The 17739-nt window shown below is 61.8% G+C and overlaps 1 protein-coding gene across 11 annotated transcripts in view; it reads right to left on the bottom strand.

Annotated features, from left to right (window-relative positions):
- The window catches only part of IGSF9B (immunoglobulin superfamily member 9B), a 44638-nt gene extending 29787 nt beyond the window's left edge, over positions 1-14851 (bottom strand). For 4 of the 11 annotated variants that reach the window (XR_008484112.1, XR_008484113.1, XM_054292990.1 and 1 more), the window contains exons 1-7: positions 11864-12503; positions 7009-7206; positions 5356-5502; positions 3775-3926; positions 2570-2687; positions 1625-1766; positions 1346-1491 (exon numbers count right to left, since the gene is read on the bottom strand). Coding sequence is in view for 7 of the 11 variants with exons in the window: in XM_054292990.1 (XP_054148965.1) it covers positions 1346-1491; positions 1625-1766; positions 2570-2687; positions 3775-3926; positions 5356-5502; positions 7009-7206; positions 11864-12047 (1087 nt within the window). In the remaining 4 variants the exon portion in view is untranslated. Of the gene's footprint in view, positions 1-1345; positions 1492-1624; positions 1767-2569; positions 2688-3774; positions 3927-5355; positions 5503-7008; positions 7207-11863; positions 12508-14723 lie in introns of those variants that run through there. The other 7 variants (XR_008484115.1, XR_008484114.1, XM_054292998.1 and 4 more) reach the window with 3 other exon arrangements.
- Between the last annotated feature and the right edge of the window lie 2888 nt (positions 14852-17739).

Raw genomic sequence — 17739 nt, 5'->3', positions numbered from 1 at the left:
AGCCTGGCTGAGCAGCAGATTGTCCGAGCCCGCTCTCCCTGCCATTAGAGCTATTTTTAACAGCTATCAGCCCTGACAAGCGGCCCTGGATTAGAGGCAGGGCAGATTTAATGGCCTGAGGCCACAGGCTTTCCCCAGAGCCACCCAGCTGGGAACATCCAAGCCCCAAATCACGCCTGTGCCTGGGCACAGCACTACTCACACCATCCCCCTGCCCCTTCATCCATCCCCACAGGGACCTGCCAGCCCTGCTCTTGGGCTCCCCACTAACCAGCACCAGGTCTAAAGGCAGCAGCAGCTCTAAGGCAGCCTTGGAAAACCCACGCCGAGAGCCCACTTTGCTCAGGCCTGTCTTTCATTATGAAATAAAAACGCCGAAGTCTTTGGGAGCAGAGCAATATTGCAATTGGAGCGGCGGCAATTGAGGCCATTACAGTGGAATGCCACAGGATGCCGGTGGCACACTACCCATTACCGCCCGGGGATTCCGGCAGAACAGCGAGCGTGGGAGGCGCCGCTGCTGCTGCAGCCCTTTCTCCCGAGCTTGTTTAGATCGCTTACCGCCCGAGGAATGTGACACAAGAACAGCCACGCCACAGGAATAACCCCCGAAATAAACACCAAAAAATACACCTAGGCACTGAGAGCCTTCACCTCACCCCAGCAGGATGAGGACGGTGAGGCAGCAGCCATGGGATGATGCTCACCTGTTACAGAAATCTTTTATGAAAAATCCTTTCTTTAGGATTTTTCCTTCTAAGAAGCTGAGAACAAAATGTAAACATTGGTTATCTGCTGCTGTAGAATGCAACAAGTGGATCTTTGATTAGCCCATGTTGATTGTTTCTAATTAATGGTCAATCACAACCCAGCTGGCTCAGACAGAGTCCGAGCCACAAACCTTTGTTATCATTCTTTGCTATTCTATTCTTAGCTAGCCTTCTGATAAAATCCTTTCTTCTATTCTTTTAGTACAGTTTTAATGTAATATATATCATAAAATAATAAGTCAAGCCTTCTGAAACAGAGTCAGATCCTTGTCTCTTCCCTCATCCTAAGACCCTGTGAACACTGTCACGCTCACCTAATTAGAAAACACTTGTAGCCAAGGTGGATGCTGGTCCCAGCTGAGCAGTGTCACTGAGGCTGCTCAGACCATTTGCTTTCTCGTCTCCCACGCCCACGTGGGATGCTCTTAAGCTTTTTTACTAACGATGATTCCGTGTTCATCCAAAGGCTGCTGTCACATCAGCCTGACTCTCCCAGTGTCACACCAGGACAAGAGAGCCTCTGGGGCTGCCTGGGAGCCAGGTGTTATCAATGCCAGCCCCATCCCCGCACTCACACTGCACTGTCAGGTAGGCAGAGGCTGATGGCGAGCGGCCCAGGCTGTTGCTGGGGATACAGGTGTATTTTCCAGCATCCTCTGGTTTGACACGGAAAATAATCAGCGTCCCGTCGATCAGGATCCGCACCCTCAGCTTCAAGTCACTGCAGGAGAAGAGGAGAGGAGGATCACGAGGAGAGCCAGGGGCAAAGCCCAGCACAAACAATCCCAGCTCCCAGCACAGCCCAGGAGCAGCAGGAGGAGGAGAACACGCTGCCCCAGCAGCTATAAACTCACTTCTTGAAGTAGACGTTCTCCTCCTCCCAGTACCACAGGTAGGTGAGGTTCCCGGGGTACGCCTCGGCCTGGCAGGTGAACAGAGCATCCTGGGAGATGTTGACTGTGATGTTCTCCGGAGGGGAAACGATAAAGGGAGGTCCTGGAGGGGGGAAGAGGAAGGTGTCACTCCCACCACTACAGGTTGCTCAGGTTCAGCTCCATCACAGCATTTTAGCTGGGAGCTGCTGGAGGGCTCTGGGGCAGGGCTGGCCCCGATCCTCTGAGAACCACAGTGACCCTGTCATTCCCAACCCTTTCCCTAATCTTTGGACTGACAGAGAACCACAGTGACCCTGTTATTCCCAACCCTTTCCCTAATCTCTGGGCTGACTGAGAACCAGTGACACTGTTATACCCAGTCCTTTCCTAATTTCTACAGCTTTGAGGAGAGGATCCACACCCATGACGCTTCTCCCAGGGCACACAAGGACACACCTCCCTTCACCCTCAGCACTTCTGGAGGATAGTATCACCCACAGGAAAAATCCAGGGGGAACAGACTGCCAGGAGCCAGCAGCCACCACTGCCACAAAAGCAGAGCAGAGGACACCCCGTGCTCCTCTCTCTGCCGGTAGCTGTTGACCTAATTAAAGATTTATTTAATAGGAGAGGGAGCAAGGAGCAGGAGGCCTGTCATGCATCACCGCTGTCTGACGAGGCGCTTCATGACAGCCTCAATCTTTTCCCCGCTTCCCAAACAAAACCGAGCTGCCATCAGGGCCTGGCTGCTCATCAGGGTCCCAATTAAGCAGATTCCTCCATCCTACAAACCGGATGCAGAACCAGGGGCAGCCAGGCACAGAGGCCTGGAGGGTCACCCCAGGGTGACACCATGGACCTGTGGCTGGTGGAATCACCCCATCCTGGCTTCCCAGGGGATGCTGAGGAGCTGCAAGGTCTCACCTTGGACGAGCAGGCGCGTGGTGTGCACAGCCTCGCCCTGGATGCTGTAGGCCCGGCAGGTGTAGGCACCTCTGTCCTCCCGGCTGACCGAGAGCACCGTGAGGCTCCCGTCGCTCACCTGGCAACAAGGGAACACCCTGGAGCGTGGGCAGGGACCCCCGGGGGGACGGGGGAAGACCCTCCCTGCCTCCCACGGCGGAGCGCTGCCGGCGCTCTCAGGGCCGGATGAGAGACGGGTTTCCCCGCTCTGCAAGACGTGGGATATTAATAAACCAACACACGCCTTGCTGCTCGACGCCGAGGGGAAGGGAGAAAAAAAAAAAAATCACGAAATAAATAAATAACCATCCCAGCACATTCATCTCCCTGAAGTGACTGGCAGGCAGCAGGCTCCAAGCCGCTCCTGCCAAGCGCCCCAGCACCATTGGAACTGCACAAGGAGCCTTGCTGGAGCATTCCCTGCCCCTCCAAGGGCCTGCTCCATTGCTGGGGGATGAGGGGAGACCCCAGCCTGGCCACTGACCTCCCTGTGGGGTCACCTCTCAGCTGGAAGAGGAGTGGATGCATTCCCCTGGGGACACAGCAGAAGGATGGACAAGGGGCTGTCACCTTTGGGGTAGCAGCACCCCCACGCACAGGGAGGCCTCCCAGCCAGGCTTCCCCCCCACCTCATTCTGCCTCATCCTTCTATTTCAATTAGTAACAAATGATTCCTAATTACTCTCATTAGTGCCTGCGCTGATTCCAATGCCTGATTTACCAATTACAGCTCAGGGGGGAATCTCTGCCTGGGAGCCTCTGGGATGCAAAAAGGGTCCTGAAGGGGAGGGGAGGAGGGGAAATCCTCTCTGCTCAATCCTGCCCTGCCCCAGCCCTGCTGGGGGGACACTACCCCAGGCTGCAGCCCCCACCCCATCTGCAGGGTCTTGGCCCCTGGGCTGAGTCTGCAGGGAGCAGGTCAGGTGCAGGAGCAGAGCTGTCCCCAGCACTTGGAGGGTCTCCAGCCCGCACCCAAGGGCTGGCAGCGTTACAGGCTGCTGCTCAGCAGGGATGGGGTGGGGGAAAATGGGCATCTCACCAAGGAGAAGTGCTGAGGAAGCACGGCTGGCTCCAGGCACGGCGGAGCCGCCGCCACCGTGGTGCTGTCAATACTGTCCCTGCCAGCTCCCAGCCCAGGATCCCCACGGCAGCCCTCCCCCACCTACCTGGTACTTGCCATTGGCACCCAAAAGGTCTCCCTCCCGGAGCCAGGTGACGATGGGCTTGGGGTTCCCGAACGCCATGCAGGTCAGGGTGACGCTGCTGCCCTCCTTCGCCTCTACGTACTGCGGCGGGGTCTCCGTGAACGTGGGGGGAGCTGGGGGCACACGAGACCCCCAGGTCACCCCAGCCACTCTGGGGCTGGGGGCACACGGGGACACAGCGGCAGCTGCTGCCTGCACACGGGGGATGCTCTGCACATCCCCATGGCAGGGCTATGACCACGCCAAAGGCTGCACGGACACGGGTGGCTCTGGGGACACCGACCAAGAGGTGCCACATCGCACCCCAGCGCTGTCCCCTCTCCTCCCCGCACCCCGCTGCACATTAACTCGCTATTGTCAAAACATGGGAAAACACCGCAGTGCAGATCGAAAGGCTCCTTCCTGATGAAAGAGGCTGGCAGGATTACAGCCCGCCCCTAATTACCCGCGGTTGTTAAAGCCCACTTTAGAGGAAGACAGGTTGGCAATTTAATCTGCTTGGGAGAAAAAAAGAAAAAAAAAAAAAAGAAAAAGGAATTATATTTTGTTTCTCCCCAAATGATTTTTATTTTCCCCCTAAGAAAATTAAGCGTTGTAATGCGCTGGGGGAAAGCCACAGCCCTCACCCTGAAAGCAATTCCTCGGGCTGGGAGGATTATGGTTATTATATTGTTATTAAGCCCCTGCACGCCCCGTGCTGCATAAAGCCCCAAAACTGGCCCATTTTGCCAAGGGGAGGGACAGGGCATCTGGGGCCATTTTCCAGCCCCTCCGCCTGGCGGCTTGCAGGATCCGTGCACGTGGCAGAGGTGAGCCAGGCACCTCCATCCTCCTCCTTCCTCCTCCTCCTGTCCTCCTTCCCAAGCCCTCGGAGCTCATTAGCAGGTTGGGGGAAAGCAGGAAGCAGCAGGCAGGGCAGCAGGCAGGGATGGGGCTGGTGGCCTGCACAGCCCCGCTTGCAAAGCTCCTGCTCACTAATTGGGCTCAATTAGGTGGCTCTGCTCTGTGCCACAGCACAGCCATCCCCCCAAAGGTTAAATTAATTGCACAAGGTCAAGGCAAGACCAGCGAGGAGCTGCCAGTGGCCACATCTCTCCAGCCACCCCACTGCAGCAGGAGAGGCACAGCCCTGCTGCTGGGCTAAAAATAAAGATCTGTCTCCTGATGCAGAGAATGACAATTTGTTAATTAGTTTAATATACAGCCTTAATAAAATGAAAAAGTAATTTGAGTAAATCTGAATTTCAAGAAAACAAAGATTTGATTTTCTGATCTGTTTGTTGAGAGGAGATTCATTCCCAGCCCCGGTTCTTGATGTCTCTCTTTTAAACAAGCTCCGAGTAATTAAACTGAGGAATCCCTAATAAAGCTTTGTCCCTTTTGAAGTCACACCCTGGCCGGATCAGCCAGCCTGGATGGCCTCAGGCTGGCGTGTCTGCCAGGCACAGATGCCATTGAGGCCCAGCATCCTCCAGACATTCAGCATTCCCCAGAAATCCCATTTTGGCACCTCAGGGATGCCACAGCCCCTGCCCCGCTCACCATTGACCGTGAGGTGGACCCAGCTGCCGTTGTGGAAGGTGTCGTACTGCTGGTCCAGCATGAGCACTTTGCACTCGTACCAGCCCTGGTCCTCGGAGCGCACCTGCTCAATGCGCAGGGAGGCTTTGTCGTGCAGGCTGGCCCGGCCTGTGGGAGAGCACAGCGTTGGCACCACGTCCCCAGCACCAGAGCAGCCCCCAGAGCATCACTGCAGGGGACAACCCAACCCAAACTGGTGCAGCCACCAGAGCATCACTCTAAGGGAAATCCCATCCCAAACTGGTGCAGCTTGCAGGGCATCATGGCAAGGGAAATCCCATCCCAAACTGGTGCAGCTTGCAGGGCATCATGGCAAGGGAAATCCCATCCCAAATTGCGGGAGCTCGCAGGGCATCACTGCAGGGGACACCCCATCCCAAACTGGAGCAGTCCCTGGAGCATCACCGCAAGGGCAACCCCATCCCAAACTGGTGCAGCCCCCAGAGCACAGCCACAGGGGACACCCCATCCCCACACCAGGGCAGCCCCCAAAGCATCATTGCAGGGGATAATCCATCCTGACACCAGAGCAGTCCCTCAGAGTTCACTGCAGGGGCCACCCCATCCCAAACTGGTGCAGCCCCCAGAGCATCACTGCAGGGGACACCCCATCCTGACCCCAGAGCATCACCACAGGAGACACCCCATCCCTGTGTGGGCACTGTCCCGGTTTGGGGCTGGCTGAGCCCCATGGCATGGTTGCAGCCGGCGTTGCCAGGCCCGTGGTGCCAGGGCGGTGACACACTCGCCCATCTGGGGACAGCAGAGCCGAGCTGCCAGGGCCAGGCAAGATGCCTGCAGCAATGTCTGCCCGCAGCGACACCGGCCTTCTGCTCCCAGCCGGGGGCTGGCGGCGGCACAGCCGGCACACGGGCGTGCCCCAGAGCTTTGCCCCGCCTGGGAGACTCCCAGAAAGCAGGGCAGCCCTGAGCTGACCCTGTGCACAGCCCCAAAAACTGGGTCAGGAGCAGAGCAGCCTAAAGCTCCACCCTGGTGCAGTGGCCACGGGGCTGTGGGATCGCTCATTGCTGAGCTGAGTTTGGCAGGGCTCAGCTGGTGCATTTCTTAGAGAGCAATTTGGGCACAGAGTCCCATAAGACCCAGGGAAGATTCCCAGGACAGGGAAAGAGGTACCACAACGTGTCTGTCCTGCCACACCATCCTTCTCAGGGCTGGTTTCCAGCTCTCAGATCCCACCAGAGGTCACTGGCCACGTGTCACCGGCAGCACATTGGCAAGCAGCCACATGAGTTCTGCAGCTCCAACCTGTCACCTCCGCCCAGCACGTGGCCCTGGCTCCATCCCCAGTGTCCCCCCAGCACCCCTCCCTGGGCTCACAGCTGCTCTGGGGCGCAGCAGCAGCAGCAGCAGCAGCCACCGCCACCACGCGTCACCCTGGGCTTCTCTGCCTCGCTTGCTCCCATCCCACGCAGCCCAGCTGGCTTCCTAACGCTGCTGCTTAATTAAAACCAACTAGGTGGAAAGCGAGCAACGAGAGGCAGAGCCCGCGTGGTTTCCGACGGAGGAACGGATGGAGTGGAGCTGCATGTCCCAGGCCGTGCTGCAGCCAGGACCTGGCACCCTCCCCTCATTCCCCTGCACCCCGGGACTCACCGGCATACTCTGGGTCCACATGGGGAGGGTAAAACCCAAACTTGATGAAGATGGGGATGGGGACGCCGAACTTGAACCACTCCACGACATAGGGAGGGGGCTGGCCCGTCAGCGGGTGGATCACGTCGCATCCCAGGATCACGCTCTCGCCAGCGCGAGCGGTCACGAACTCGGGCTCCTCCCTCGAGCCGAGGGCACCTGCGAGGGGGCAGAGGAAGAATCTGTGGCTGATGCCACTGCTGGTGCCCAGCATCGAACCAGGATGCCCAAGAGAGCAACAGCAGTAACCACATGTCTGCAGCAAGGGCAGCCCATGGGTCACCCTTGCCCCAAAACCAACAGGGGGTCCCAATCCCTTACACTCAGATCCAAGGCCACCCCTGACCAACCACAGGAGTCAGGACAGTGGCCATCAGCACCCTAATGCTCCAGGACAGCTTCCCAACCTCTGCACCAGGGCAAGGGTGATGCCCAGTGACCCCCCCCAGGGGTTTTGGGGATCCCTGCTCTCATTAGAGGGGCACAGAGTATGCCTAGCACTGCTCCCCACACAGCAGCACCATCTGGGCTGCCCTGTATCCTTGTGGCAGGGAAAAGGCTGCTTTTAGCTTGTGCCCCTGCATCCTCCAGCAGGCAGGACTGGGCATGGAGGGACCCCTGGGCACAGATCTGTATGCCAGCCCTGGGACCCAGCTCTCCCACCGGTGCCAGGATGGGCTGGGCCCCCGGAGCTGCCATGCCCCAGCCAAGCCCACATGTCCTGGGGCATCCCCGAGAGCCCCAAGCCTGAAACCCGTCTGCGACCTGCACGTCGGGTCTGTCACCCTGCTCCTCCCTGCTGGCTAATTACAGGGGACTTCGGTCTCAGCTCCGAGGCTGCTCCACCCCGGCTGTGCCGCCCTGCTCGCTGCAGCCTGGCGTCATCCCGCTCTGCCAGCAGCAGCAAAGCTGCATCCTCAGCACGGCGTTCAGAGAGGGAGAGAGAGGGAAACCCAGAGCTGGGAGGAAGCCAAACAGGGGGTCCCCAAAACTAGGTTTAGACCCACATCGCCCTCCCCATCATGGAAAGGACCCCGTTTTCCCGGCACACGCGGCCGCTGGCTGTTCCGGGGGGGATGCTCGGGGAGGGATGCTCGGGGAAGCACGTTCCCACTCCTCCGCGCTGCTCCTCGGGGCCGCCGGTGATTGGCGGCGAGTGACATCACCGCTTCCCCGCCGCGGGAGCCGAGCATCACCGAGCATCACCGGCTATTTTTGGCTCTGGCACAAGCGCGTACCGGCGAGAGGCCCGTGATGTGCCACCCCACGGGCCCACCAGCCGAGTGTCCCCGCGGGAAGGGCAGCGGGCAGAGCCGGCCGCAGCTCGCACATTGCACGCACAAGGTGTGTCCCTGCACAGGGTCACAGCCGATGGCCACCGAGCCCCCACGCCACCAGCAAACCGGGCACGGGTGGCTCTTTAACTGGGAGGGCTGGCTGGGTGAGGCCGGGGTGCAGAGCTGTGCAGAGCCATCTGCAAGGAGCAGATGCTGCATTGCACACCCACTGCAGGCACCGGCCCCGCTCGGGGGTCCTGCAGGGCCAGGAACCATCCCGGACCCCGTCGGGGCGGGGGGGTGGCTGAGCACACACGTGCGGTGTGCACGCACACCCCCGCACACGCTGTGCGCCGCCTCGACAACACTCTTGCACCTTTCCATCCCTCGTTAGCGCTGCATCGCCGATGAGCTCCCGTTCGCAGCCTGTCAGCAGGGACGGCACCAGCCCTCCCCTGCCACCCCGGCGCTGAGCTGTGAGAACCCGTCCTGACCCCTCCACCCGGGAGGGTGAGGGGGGCTGCGCTGCAGGGCTGGATGAGCCCCCTCCCTGTCCATGGTCCTGCTGCGCCGATCGGGGACGGAGCTGTCACATGCTGCTCAAGAGCATCCAAGGACGCGCTTCCCGAGAGAGCAGGTCCCCAGCACCTCGTCGCCTTCAAAGTGACATCCCCCCGCACCAGCAGGAGAAGATGGAAGCTGTAGCACCCAAACCCCTTTCCCAAGCCCCCCACCTGCCCCAGCGCTCCAGCTCCTGGGCTACCAAGCTGGAATTCTTGGTTTCCAACACCTCTCCACCAACTGGAGCCTGGAATGCTAATGTTTGCCCAGCTGGAGCAAGAGGCCACCCAGACACGCTGGGGATGGGCGCCAGGGAGTCACACCGCGCCAGGATCCCCTGGCAGAGCAGTGGGTGACATCCCCGGCGAGGGGACGAGCCAGCCGCTCCACCGGACCCACGGCTGGCCAGGGCTGCCCGGGCGCAGGAAAATAGGTCATCCCCGGCAGCTCACAGCGCCGGTGTCTGATCGCGGGGCCGGTGGGGAATTGCACGCACGGCTGAGCATCACCTCCCCAGCGCACGGCCGACTGGCAGCCACGGCGGGGAAGCGGCCCCCGGCTCTGCCCAGCTGCCACCCGCCCCGCTACCGGCCCCGTGCCCTCCTGTCCCCACTTCCAGAGCGCCAGCAAGGCAATGGGGAGATGTGTCACTAACCCTCTTGGGGTCTCCTCAACTTCCCAACCCACCAACCCTGCAGGGTCCCAACCCTGACCAGGTTTTCCTTCCATGCCCAGACCATGAAGAAAGCGAGCAATGGAGACTGCAGCTCTAGATTCAAAAGTGTTTTCTCACCCCCACATTTGTAGGGAAACGCTTGAAAACAACCCGCAGACGCCAGAAGAAACAGAGCACAAATAGACGGGGTATTTTTAAACCCACTTGATTTTCCCAGCCAAGTTCAGAGAGGTTCCAAGGCTGAATCTGCGGTTCGGAAACAGGGTCAACATCAGGGAACGGCAGCACCGAGGCGAACCCCAAATCCGCCTCGGTGCAGGAGCTCACGTGAAGCTGGGGGATGCCTCGTAAAGAAAAACAAGTAATCAACAGGCTTCGTCATGCAAGCAGATCCAGGAAAAATAAAAGCACGCCGCGTGCCAGGAGGCAAGAATACAAGATGCGGAGGTGGAGTTGAACAGCATCCCAAAGGGAGAGGAGGGGAGGCTGCCGCCACCGAGACGGTGCCACCGCGGGGCTCCCCAGGACGGCGATGCCAACCGGGGGAGACCCTCACCTGGATCTGGGCGTGCAGCTCCTCTGATCCCCGGGGCACAGGTGGAAGGTGCCACAGGACTCGGTGAAGCTGAAGGCATCCAGCATCTCTGCTGCACTCACCAAAGCAGGACCCTTCCTGCAGGTGTCTTCAGAGAGGTTTCCAAAGGAATTAACACCTGGGAAAGCTTCCCCTCCTGGCACAGTGGGCACCCATGCTCTGGGGCAGAGAGGGCATCCTGTCCTGACCCACCTCACCTTGCAGCCTGCTAACAGAGGCACCACTATCCATCTCCAGTGCTGCCCCACACCCCTGGCACTCATCCCCACCCCTGTGCCCCCATGGGGATGGCTGAGGGAGCAGGCACAAGGCCCGGAGCCTGTGGACCTCTCCTCCCTGGTGAGCTGAGACGAGATGTGCTCTGACACATCCCACTCCCATCGGTGGAGGCGGGATATGGCAGGGATCTCTGAGGACAAGGCCACCAGCGTGGCATATGGAGGCCAGCAGGGAAGGAGAGCAGGCAGCCATCGCCATGAGATGAAGACAGAGGGAGACTGCAGCCCAGGGTGGGGGACGGGGACAACGTGCTGCAGGGACCCTAGCAGGGTGTGGAGTGCTGGGAGATTGCCTGTCTCCACCTCTGTACCCCTTAAATATCTCAGTAAGGGTTGCACCCCCATTACAAACTCAGTCCCTATTTTGGGGTATCCAGAGCCCCCCAAAAGCACCCGCCTGTCCCCTGGTGGGGGAAGCCCTGGGGCTGGGAGCGCAGCCCTCACCCCCTCCCCCAGCTGGAAAGCAGCATCTGGGCTTTCAGTGCGATTCCTGCGTTTTAAACCCGATTTTCCAGATGGATGGAGGGCGATGCGCAGGTCAAGTGACATGCCTCAAGGTCACACGGGGCCAGGGAGGAGAAGGATTAGCGGCTCTGAGGGGTGGCTTGGTGGCCCATTCCCAGCGAGATGGGGACTCAGAACCCCATTCCTGGGCACAAGGGGTGTCCTGTGGGACCATCACCCTCCTCCTCAGGCAGGCAGGCAGCTGCCCTGGCATCCCAAGGGGAATGCATGCATGGGATGCTGCCCCACAGCAGCCCTACAGTGGGTCCTTGCTCCCTGGAATGGCACAGGTGGGAATGTGTCTGGCTCAGCAAGCACATGGGAGCACAGGTTGGTGCTCTGAGAGGCACAGAGATTGAGCAGGAAAGAAAATTACTTCCCTGAGGTCACCTTACTCCTGCCTGGGGGTCCCTTGTGCCCCCTCCCTCCAATCACCACCAGCCCAGTGTCGAGCATCCGGTGTTGGCAGCTGCCTCATGGGAGGCATCATCTCCCAGCAACGACCAGCAGCTACCTGTGCACTCCCCGTGAGCTCCCTCCACACACCACAGGGACAAACAAGCAGCTGTGGTGGGAGCTGGAGCACCAAACCCATCCCAGAGGAGACCTTCAGCAGCTGGAGAGCGCTGCCAGGGTGCTGTGCCCCCAGTCCAGCCCCACATCACACCAGTACCCCCATGCAGGCTGGCACCACCCTCCCCGTGGAGCAGTGGGTACCATCCCGATGCATTCACAGCCCTCCAGCAGGAAACTGGGATGCCGGCAGCGCTCCGAGCTGCTCGCCAGCAGCTCCTGAATCACGCTGTTCCTGGCTCAGGCAGCCCTCCCACCAACGCCAGCCTCTCCATGGAGGAGCGGGAGGAAGCGAGTTGTTTTTCCAAAGGCCAGCTGGTCGCTCGGGGCTCCCAGCCTGGGAGATTCCTACCGCAGGGAAAGGGAGAGGGAAGGGCTCCTCCATCGGCACAGCATGGGCTTGGACCCACTGCTGGCCCATCTGCAGGGCTTCTCGTCCACGTGAAGGCATGACCTCCAGGACAGAGGACCAGAGGTGAATGGGAGCTGTGCCACCCTGCCACAGCTCTGGAGAGGAACTTGCAGGGCGCACCCATCACCAGCAAAGCTGCATCTTCCAAGTCAAAAGGCAACTGAGCCGGCAAAGCATCGCCGCAAAGACCCGCCGGCAAGCCAAGTCATCCACCGAGCCGCTCACGTCCCTCCCTGCCCCGTGTGCTCCCATCCAACAGGTCCAGAGGAGCAGAGAACCTCCAGGGAATGATGGAAATGGGAGCCCAGCCAACGCCCTTGGCTGTTGCCGGTGCCAAACCATCCCCTTGCCAGAAGACAGCGGGGCCAAAGCCACACGTGCCAAATCCAGCGGCTCCCGGTCCAGACTCCTCCACGGCCAACGAGGCAAAACCCAAGAGCTGTGCACGGCGAGGAGCAGGGGATGCAGGGCTGGCACTGCCACCCTGAGCCACTCCAACCGGCCAAGGTCAGCGCCAGGAGCATCGCCCGCCGCGGTGCCCGGGGAGCCGCCTCAGCAGAGCCGAATCCTCGCTCTGCAAACCCTCCTGCCTGATCCACCAGCGTCCCCGCTCCCTGTGTGTGTGCTGCCACAGCGTCACGCTCGTGGGAGAGGGAGGAAAAGCCCCTCGGTGTGACGGCACTGCTGGGAATGCCAGGAGGCCGGATCCTTCCTCTGACACCCACTCCTGGCGCGGTCACGTCCTGGCTCTCCTCCCCCATGCCATAAGAGGGGATAACGCACCCTCCTTCCCTCTCTGAGCCGATTAACGCCTGGAAAGCCCTTGGAGAGCCAGGCAAGAAGGCTGCCCAGGGCCAGCACCGCTGGCAAGGAGGAAGTGGTGTGGGAGGAAGGCCACGGCTAGAGGAAAACCCCCAGCGAGGGCACCAGCACACGGTGAGCCCCAGCTCTCCTCCAAAGCCCTGTCCCCAAGCAATGCGGGGTGACAGCTCCCCATGAGGACGGGACAGTGCTGGGAGCAAAGGGCTGCAGCAGCTGGGGTGAGTGCCGTGGGCTCCCTGCCCCTGCGGGGGCCGTGCTGGGCCGCACACCCCCTCCCCCGGCAGCCACCCCCGCATTACTCACGGCGCGCTCATTCATCACGTACACGCTGCTCCACACGCACAGCACCCCCGTGCCGGGGCTCCCCGGCACCCACCCACCCCAGCACCACCAGTTCCGGAGCTCCATCCCCGCGGCTCCAGGGTATTTCCAAGTTCCCAGGTGCCGAACGCGCTGCTCTGCTCCTCTCCCCGGCGGAGCATCCCTGTACAAGCAGCTGCTGCAAACACTGCCTCAGCACACTGCAGCACGCAGTTCAGGCAGGCAGCAGCCGGCCACGGCTCGGTGAGAGGGGCCACGTATCCCCAAATGGGGCAGCCCCATCGTGAACCCCCCGAAAAGGACAGCCCCGTCCTGGCACACACCCCCCTGCCTCCAGGAGCCGCCTGCCAGGCGAGGAGGACAAGGGACAAGATGTGACCCGGCGGGCTCATGGAGCGCTGTGAATTGGGGGGGCTGCAGCACGCCGGCAGGTGCCCCCTCCCATGCCAGCCGTGCCCCCCGAGGCAGCGTCCCCCTCACCACGGGGACGGGAGTGGTGGTGGCTCCCAGCCAGGCATCGCTTGCTGCCGGCAGCACCGCATCCCATGGGCAGGGTGGGTGACACCCAGGGCACGGCTCTCATCCCGGGAAAGGAGCACCGGGACGCAGGGAAAACCGTGTGCCCAACGAGGAACCAGCGGCAGAGATGGGGGACGGTGCTGCACCAGCGGCAGGGAGCTCCCCTCTACCTGCAGGGATGGCTCGGAGGGGTGGGAGGGGGCTGGCGGCTGAAGGGAAAGAAGCTCGAGCAGGAAAATCAGGGTTATTCCTTGCTGCCGTCTCCGTCCTGACCTTGGACAACCCTGTGCCTCAGTTTACCACAGCACAGCAGCCAGCCCGCAGTGGGGGGAGAAGGAGGGCAGCCTCTCCTGGGCGGGGGGGTGGCAGCAAAGTCACCCCCAAACCCGCAGCCGGGGCGCTGCAGGGGAAGGCGACGAATCCCTCCCGCATTTCTCCTTGCCCAGCCGGGCTACCCTTGCAGGGAAGGGCAAACGCCGCCCGCACCCCCCGGAGCTGCCGCAGGGGCTTCCTCAGGATGAGAGGAGAAAATCCGAATGCGGAGAAAAGCTTGCCCATCCCTGATCAACGGGGACACTCCGCCAGCCGCGCTCCCTTCCCTCCCCGCCAGGACCCGCAGCCGCTCGCCTTCTCCCAAAGGGAATTTCCAGCCCCTGGGCAGCGGCTCCGCCGCACCGGCAGCGCGGCTTCCCGAACTTGCCCAGCTGCAGCCGCTGCCCTCGGGGAGGTCACGGCCAGCCCCGCCGAGCGCCTGCGGAGGGAGGGAGGATGCGCCGGGCGCTCCCGGCTCCCCCCGGCAGCGGGGGATGAAGGAATCGCCAGCGCCCCGCCGCAGCGGGAAGCGCTCGGTCCCCGCACCGACAGCGGGGAAGACGCGAAGCCCGCAAACCCCCTTGGCAGCCGCAGTTCCCCCTCCTACCCTCCTCCCCAGCCCCTTCCCGGTACCCTCTCCCCGGGACGTGATGCCCCCCCCCGGTGCGCGCATCCCTCCCGGTCCATGCGCATCCCTCCCGCCGCATCCGGTACACCGGGAGAAGGGGGGGAGGACACGCAAAGGCGGCCCCGCCGCCGCCCCGCAAACCCCGGCGCGGCCCTCCCGGGCTCACCCCGGCGGAGAACACCCCGCGGCCGCACTCACCTTGGACGGGCAGCCCGCGGGCGCCGAGCACACTTGCTACCAAAGCGGCCACATACCAAATCATAGTACTACCGGCCCCCGGTGCGCAGCATCTTCCGCCCGCCGGGCGGCCCGGCCGGGGCGGGGCGGGGCCGGGCCGGGCTGGCCGTGGCCGGGCAGGGCTCGGCGGGGCTGGCGGGGCCGGAGGGGCGGCTCAGGGCCGGCCGCCCGCCGCTGCGCCCATGCCCGCGCCCATCCCCGCGCCGCGCCGCGCCGCACCTGCGCTCCGCCGCGCGGTGCAGCCTAGCCTGCGCCCTTTAGCGGCTCGGCACCGCCCCCGCCCGCCGCCCATTGGCCGCGCCCCGGCGGAGTGGGCGGTGATTGGCCGCCGCCGCGGCCCGGGCCGGTTCAAGGTGGGTTGGCGCGCACGGGGCCCCTGCGCCGCAGTATCATGCGCACTGCCGGGAGCGGCGCGGTCACCTCCGCCGGACGGTCACCTCCCCGCACGGACACCCGCCGGGACCTGCGCCCGCATGGGCCGCCGAACCGCCTCGCTGCCACCTCCCCGTGTCCGGATGTGGCGCCGCACCGCCTCGGTGCCGCCTCTCCGTCCCCAGATGTGTCACCGAACAGGATCGGTGTCACCTGGCTGTCCCCAGATGTGCCCTGCACCGGTGCACTGTCACCTCCCTGTGCCTAGGTGTGCCCTGCACCGGTACAGTGTCACCTCCCCGTGTCCAGATGCTCCCCTGCACTGGTACAGTGTCACCTCACCATCCCCAGATGTGTCAGCGAACCGGATCAGTGTCACCTGGCTGTCCCCAGATGTGCCCTGCGCCGGTGCAGTGTCACCTTTCTGTATCTAGATGTGCCCCTGCACTGGTACAGTGTCACCTCACTGTGTCTAGGTGTGCCCCTGCACCGGCTCGGTGCCACCTCCCCGTGTCCAGATGTGTCACCACCGCACCTACTCAGTGTCACCTCCCTGTGCCCAGATGTGTCACCGAACCAGATCAGCGCCACCTCCTCGTCCACAGATGTGCCCCTGCACCAACTCGGTGCCACCTCCTCACCCCCAAGTGCGTCACTGCACTGTTTGAGTGTCACCCCCCTGTCCACAGTTGTGTCACTGCACCCACTCAGTGCCATCTCTCTGTCCCCAGACGTGTCACCATACCAGATCAGTGTCACCTCCCCATCCCCAGACGGACCCCTACACTGGTACCATGTCACCTGCCTGTGTCCAGCTGTGCCCCTGCACCGGCTCAGTGGCACCTCCCTGCCCACAGATGTGCCCCTGCACCGACTCATTATCACCTCCCGATCCCCAAATGTCACTGCACGACTCACTGCTCCCTCCTTGTCTCCAGAAGTGTCCCTGCAGTGGTGCAACATCACCTTCCTGTCCCCAGATGTGTCCCCTACACCAGCTCAGCATCACTTTCAGCTCAGTGTCACTCCCTGTCCCCAGGTGCATTCTCTGTGCCAGCTCAGCGTTACTTTCCTGTCCCCAGCTGTGCCCCTGCATAGCTCTAGTGTCACCTCCCTGTCGCTGGATGTGCCCCCTACAGCAGCTCAGCATCACCTCCCTGTCCCCAGATGTGCCCCCTCCCCTGGTGCAGTGTCACCTCCCCATCCCCAGATGTGTCCCCCTCCCCTGGTTCAGTGTCACCTCCCTGGCCCCAGCTGCCACCTGCCCCTGCTGCCCCACGCCGCCTCTCTGACACGCCAGTGACAGCTTGTGACTGGGCAGGGTCACCTCCCCACCACAGCCTGAGCCACCTGCCCCCTGCAGCAGCTCCACATCAGCTGTGCCATCTGTCCCTGCCACCCTCCCAGCTTGGGGTCACCTCCCTGCCAGCTGCCTGGTGCCACTGCAGCCTTGTACCACGCACCAGCTCAGGGTAACGCAGCTGCCACCATCTGTGCCCTGGCAGAGGTCCAGGGCCATCTCCCCACCAGCCTGGGACAGATATGTCACCTGGCCCCTGCCCCAGCTTGCTGTCACCTCTGCCAGGACCCTGCACCGCTCAGTCACCTCATTGGCACCACCACAGCTTGGTGTCACATTCACTCAGTGCCACTGTCACCTCTAGCACCAGCTGTGCCACCTCCTCCTGTCATTGCACCACCTGTGCCACCTCCCCTGCTCCTGCTCCACTGTGACAGTTCCTTGTCCCCTTCTGGGTACTTGACAAGAGAGAATTTGGGTTCATTTCCATGGAAAATGGGCAGAGAACAGGAAGTGCCCCTGTGCTCCCCCATCTCAGCCCAGCCATCCTCCCTGCAAAGACCTGGCAGTGCCAGATGGGCAAACAGCCGGGCTGGCTCCCCCAGGAGCGTGCCAGCCATGGAAAACGGGCCACTGAACTCCCCTAGATGACAGCCAGCCCGGGAGGGGACAGGCTCACACAGAGAGGGGGACATATTGTTTTGTCCCCAGCACTCACTGTGTTCACCTTGCCCATTGGAAGAGGTCTGAGCAGCTGCTCTTCCCACCTCTTCCCATGCACGTTCAGGAAAAAAGCAAAATAAAATAAAAAAACCCAACCCAATTCTTGCAGAGGATGTGGGAGTTGGAGAAACATCCCACAGCTTCTGCCTGGAATTGCATTCCTGGAGGATCAGATGTTGGCACAGCCCCGGGCAGGAGGGAAGAGCATCCCCCAGCCCAGCTCACGCGAGCTCCCGGGCACTTTGCTTCCCCAGCAAATTCCAAGAGCTCATAAAAGCCTGACTCAGCTCCTGGGGCTGAAGTGAAAGCTTGCAGATCTTCACAGGGGTTGGCACAGCCAGGGCTGACCCTTGTGCTGGGGCAGTTCTGCTCTCCAAGCTGCTCTCCTATTTCCTGAAAGTCTGGTTTGGAGTGGTCTGGGAGGGTAAAACCCCTTGTCCAGCACCCTCCCACGCCGGCCCTGCCACCTTCAAAGCACCCAAAAACTCCCAGGCTGCAGAGCAGCCAATCCAAAGCTGGCACAGCTCCATCTGCCCTCGCCCAGCCAGACAGAGACAAAGTGCTCTGGTCTAGCTGGAGTCT

This window comes from Melozone crissalis, unplaced genomic scaffold, assembly GCF_028551555.1.
Source record: "Melozone crissalis strain CALT ecotype California unplaced genomic scaffold, PUWL_Pcris_2 ptg000120l_1, whole genome shotgun sequence".
Taxonomy (NCBI): domain Eukaryota; kingdom Metazoa; phylum Chordata; class Aves; order Passeriformes; family Passerellidae; genus Melozone; species Melozone crissalis.
The sequence above is the reverse complement of the archived record's forward strand: the minus strand, read 5'-3'. Positions and strand labels throughout refer to the sequence as shown.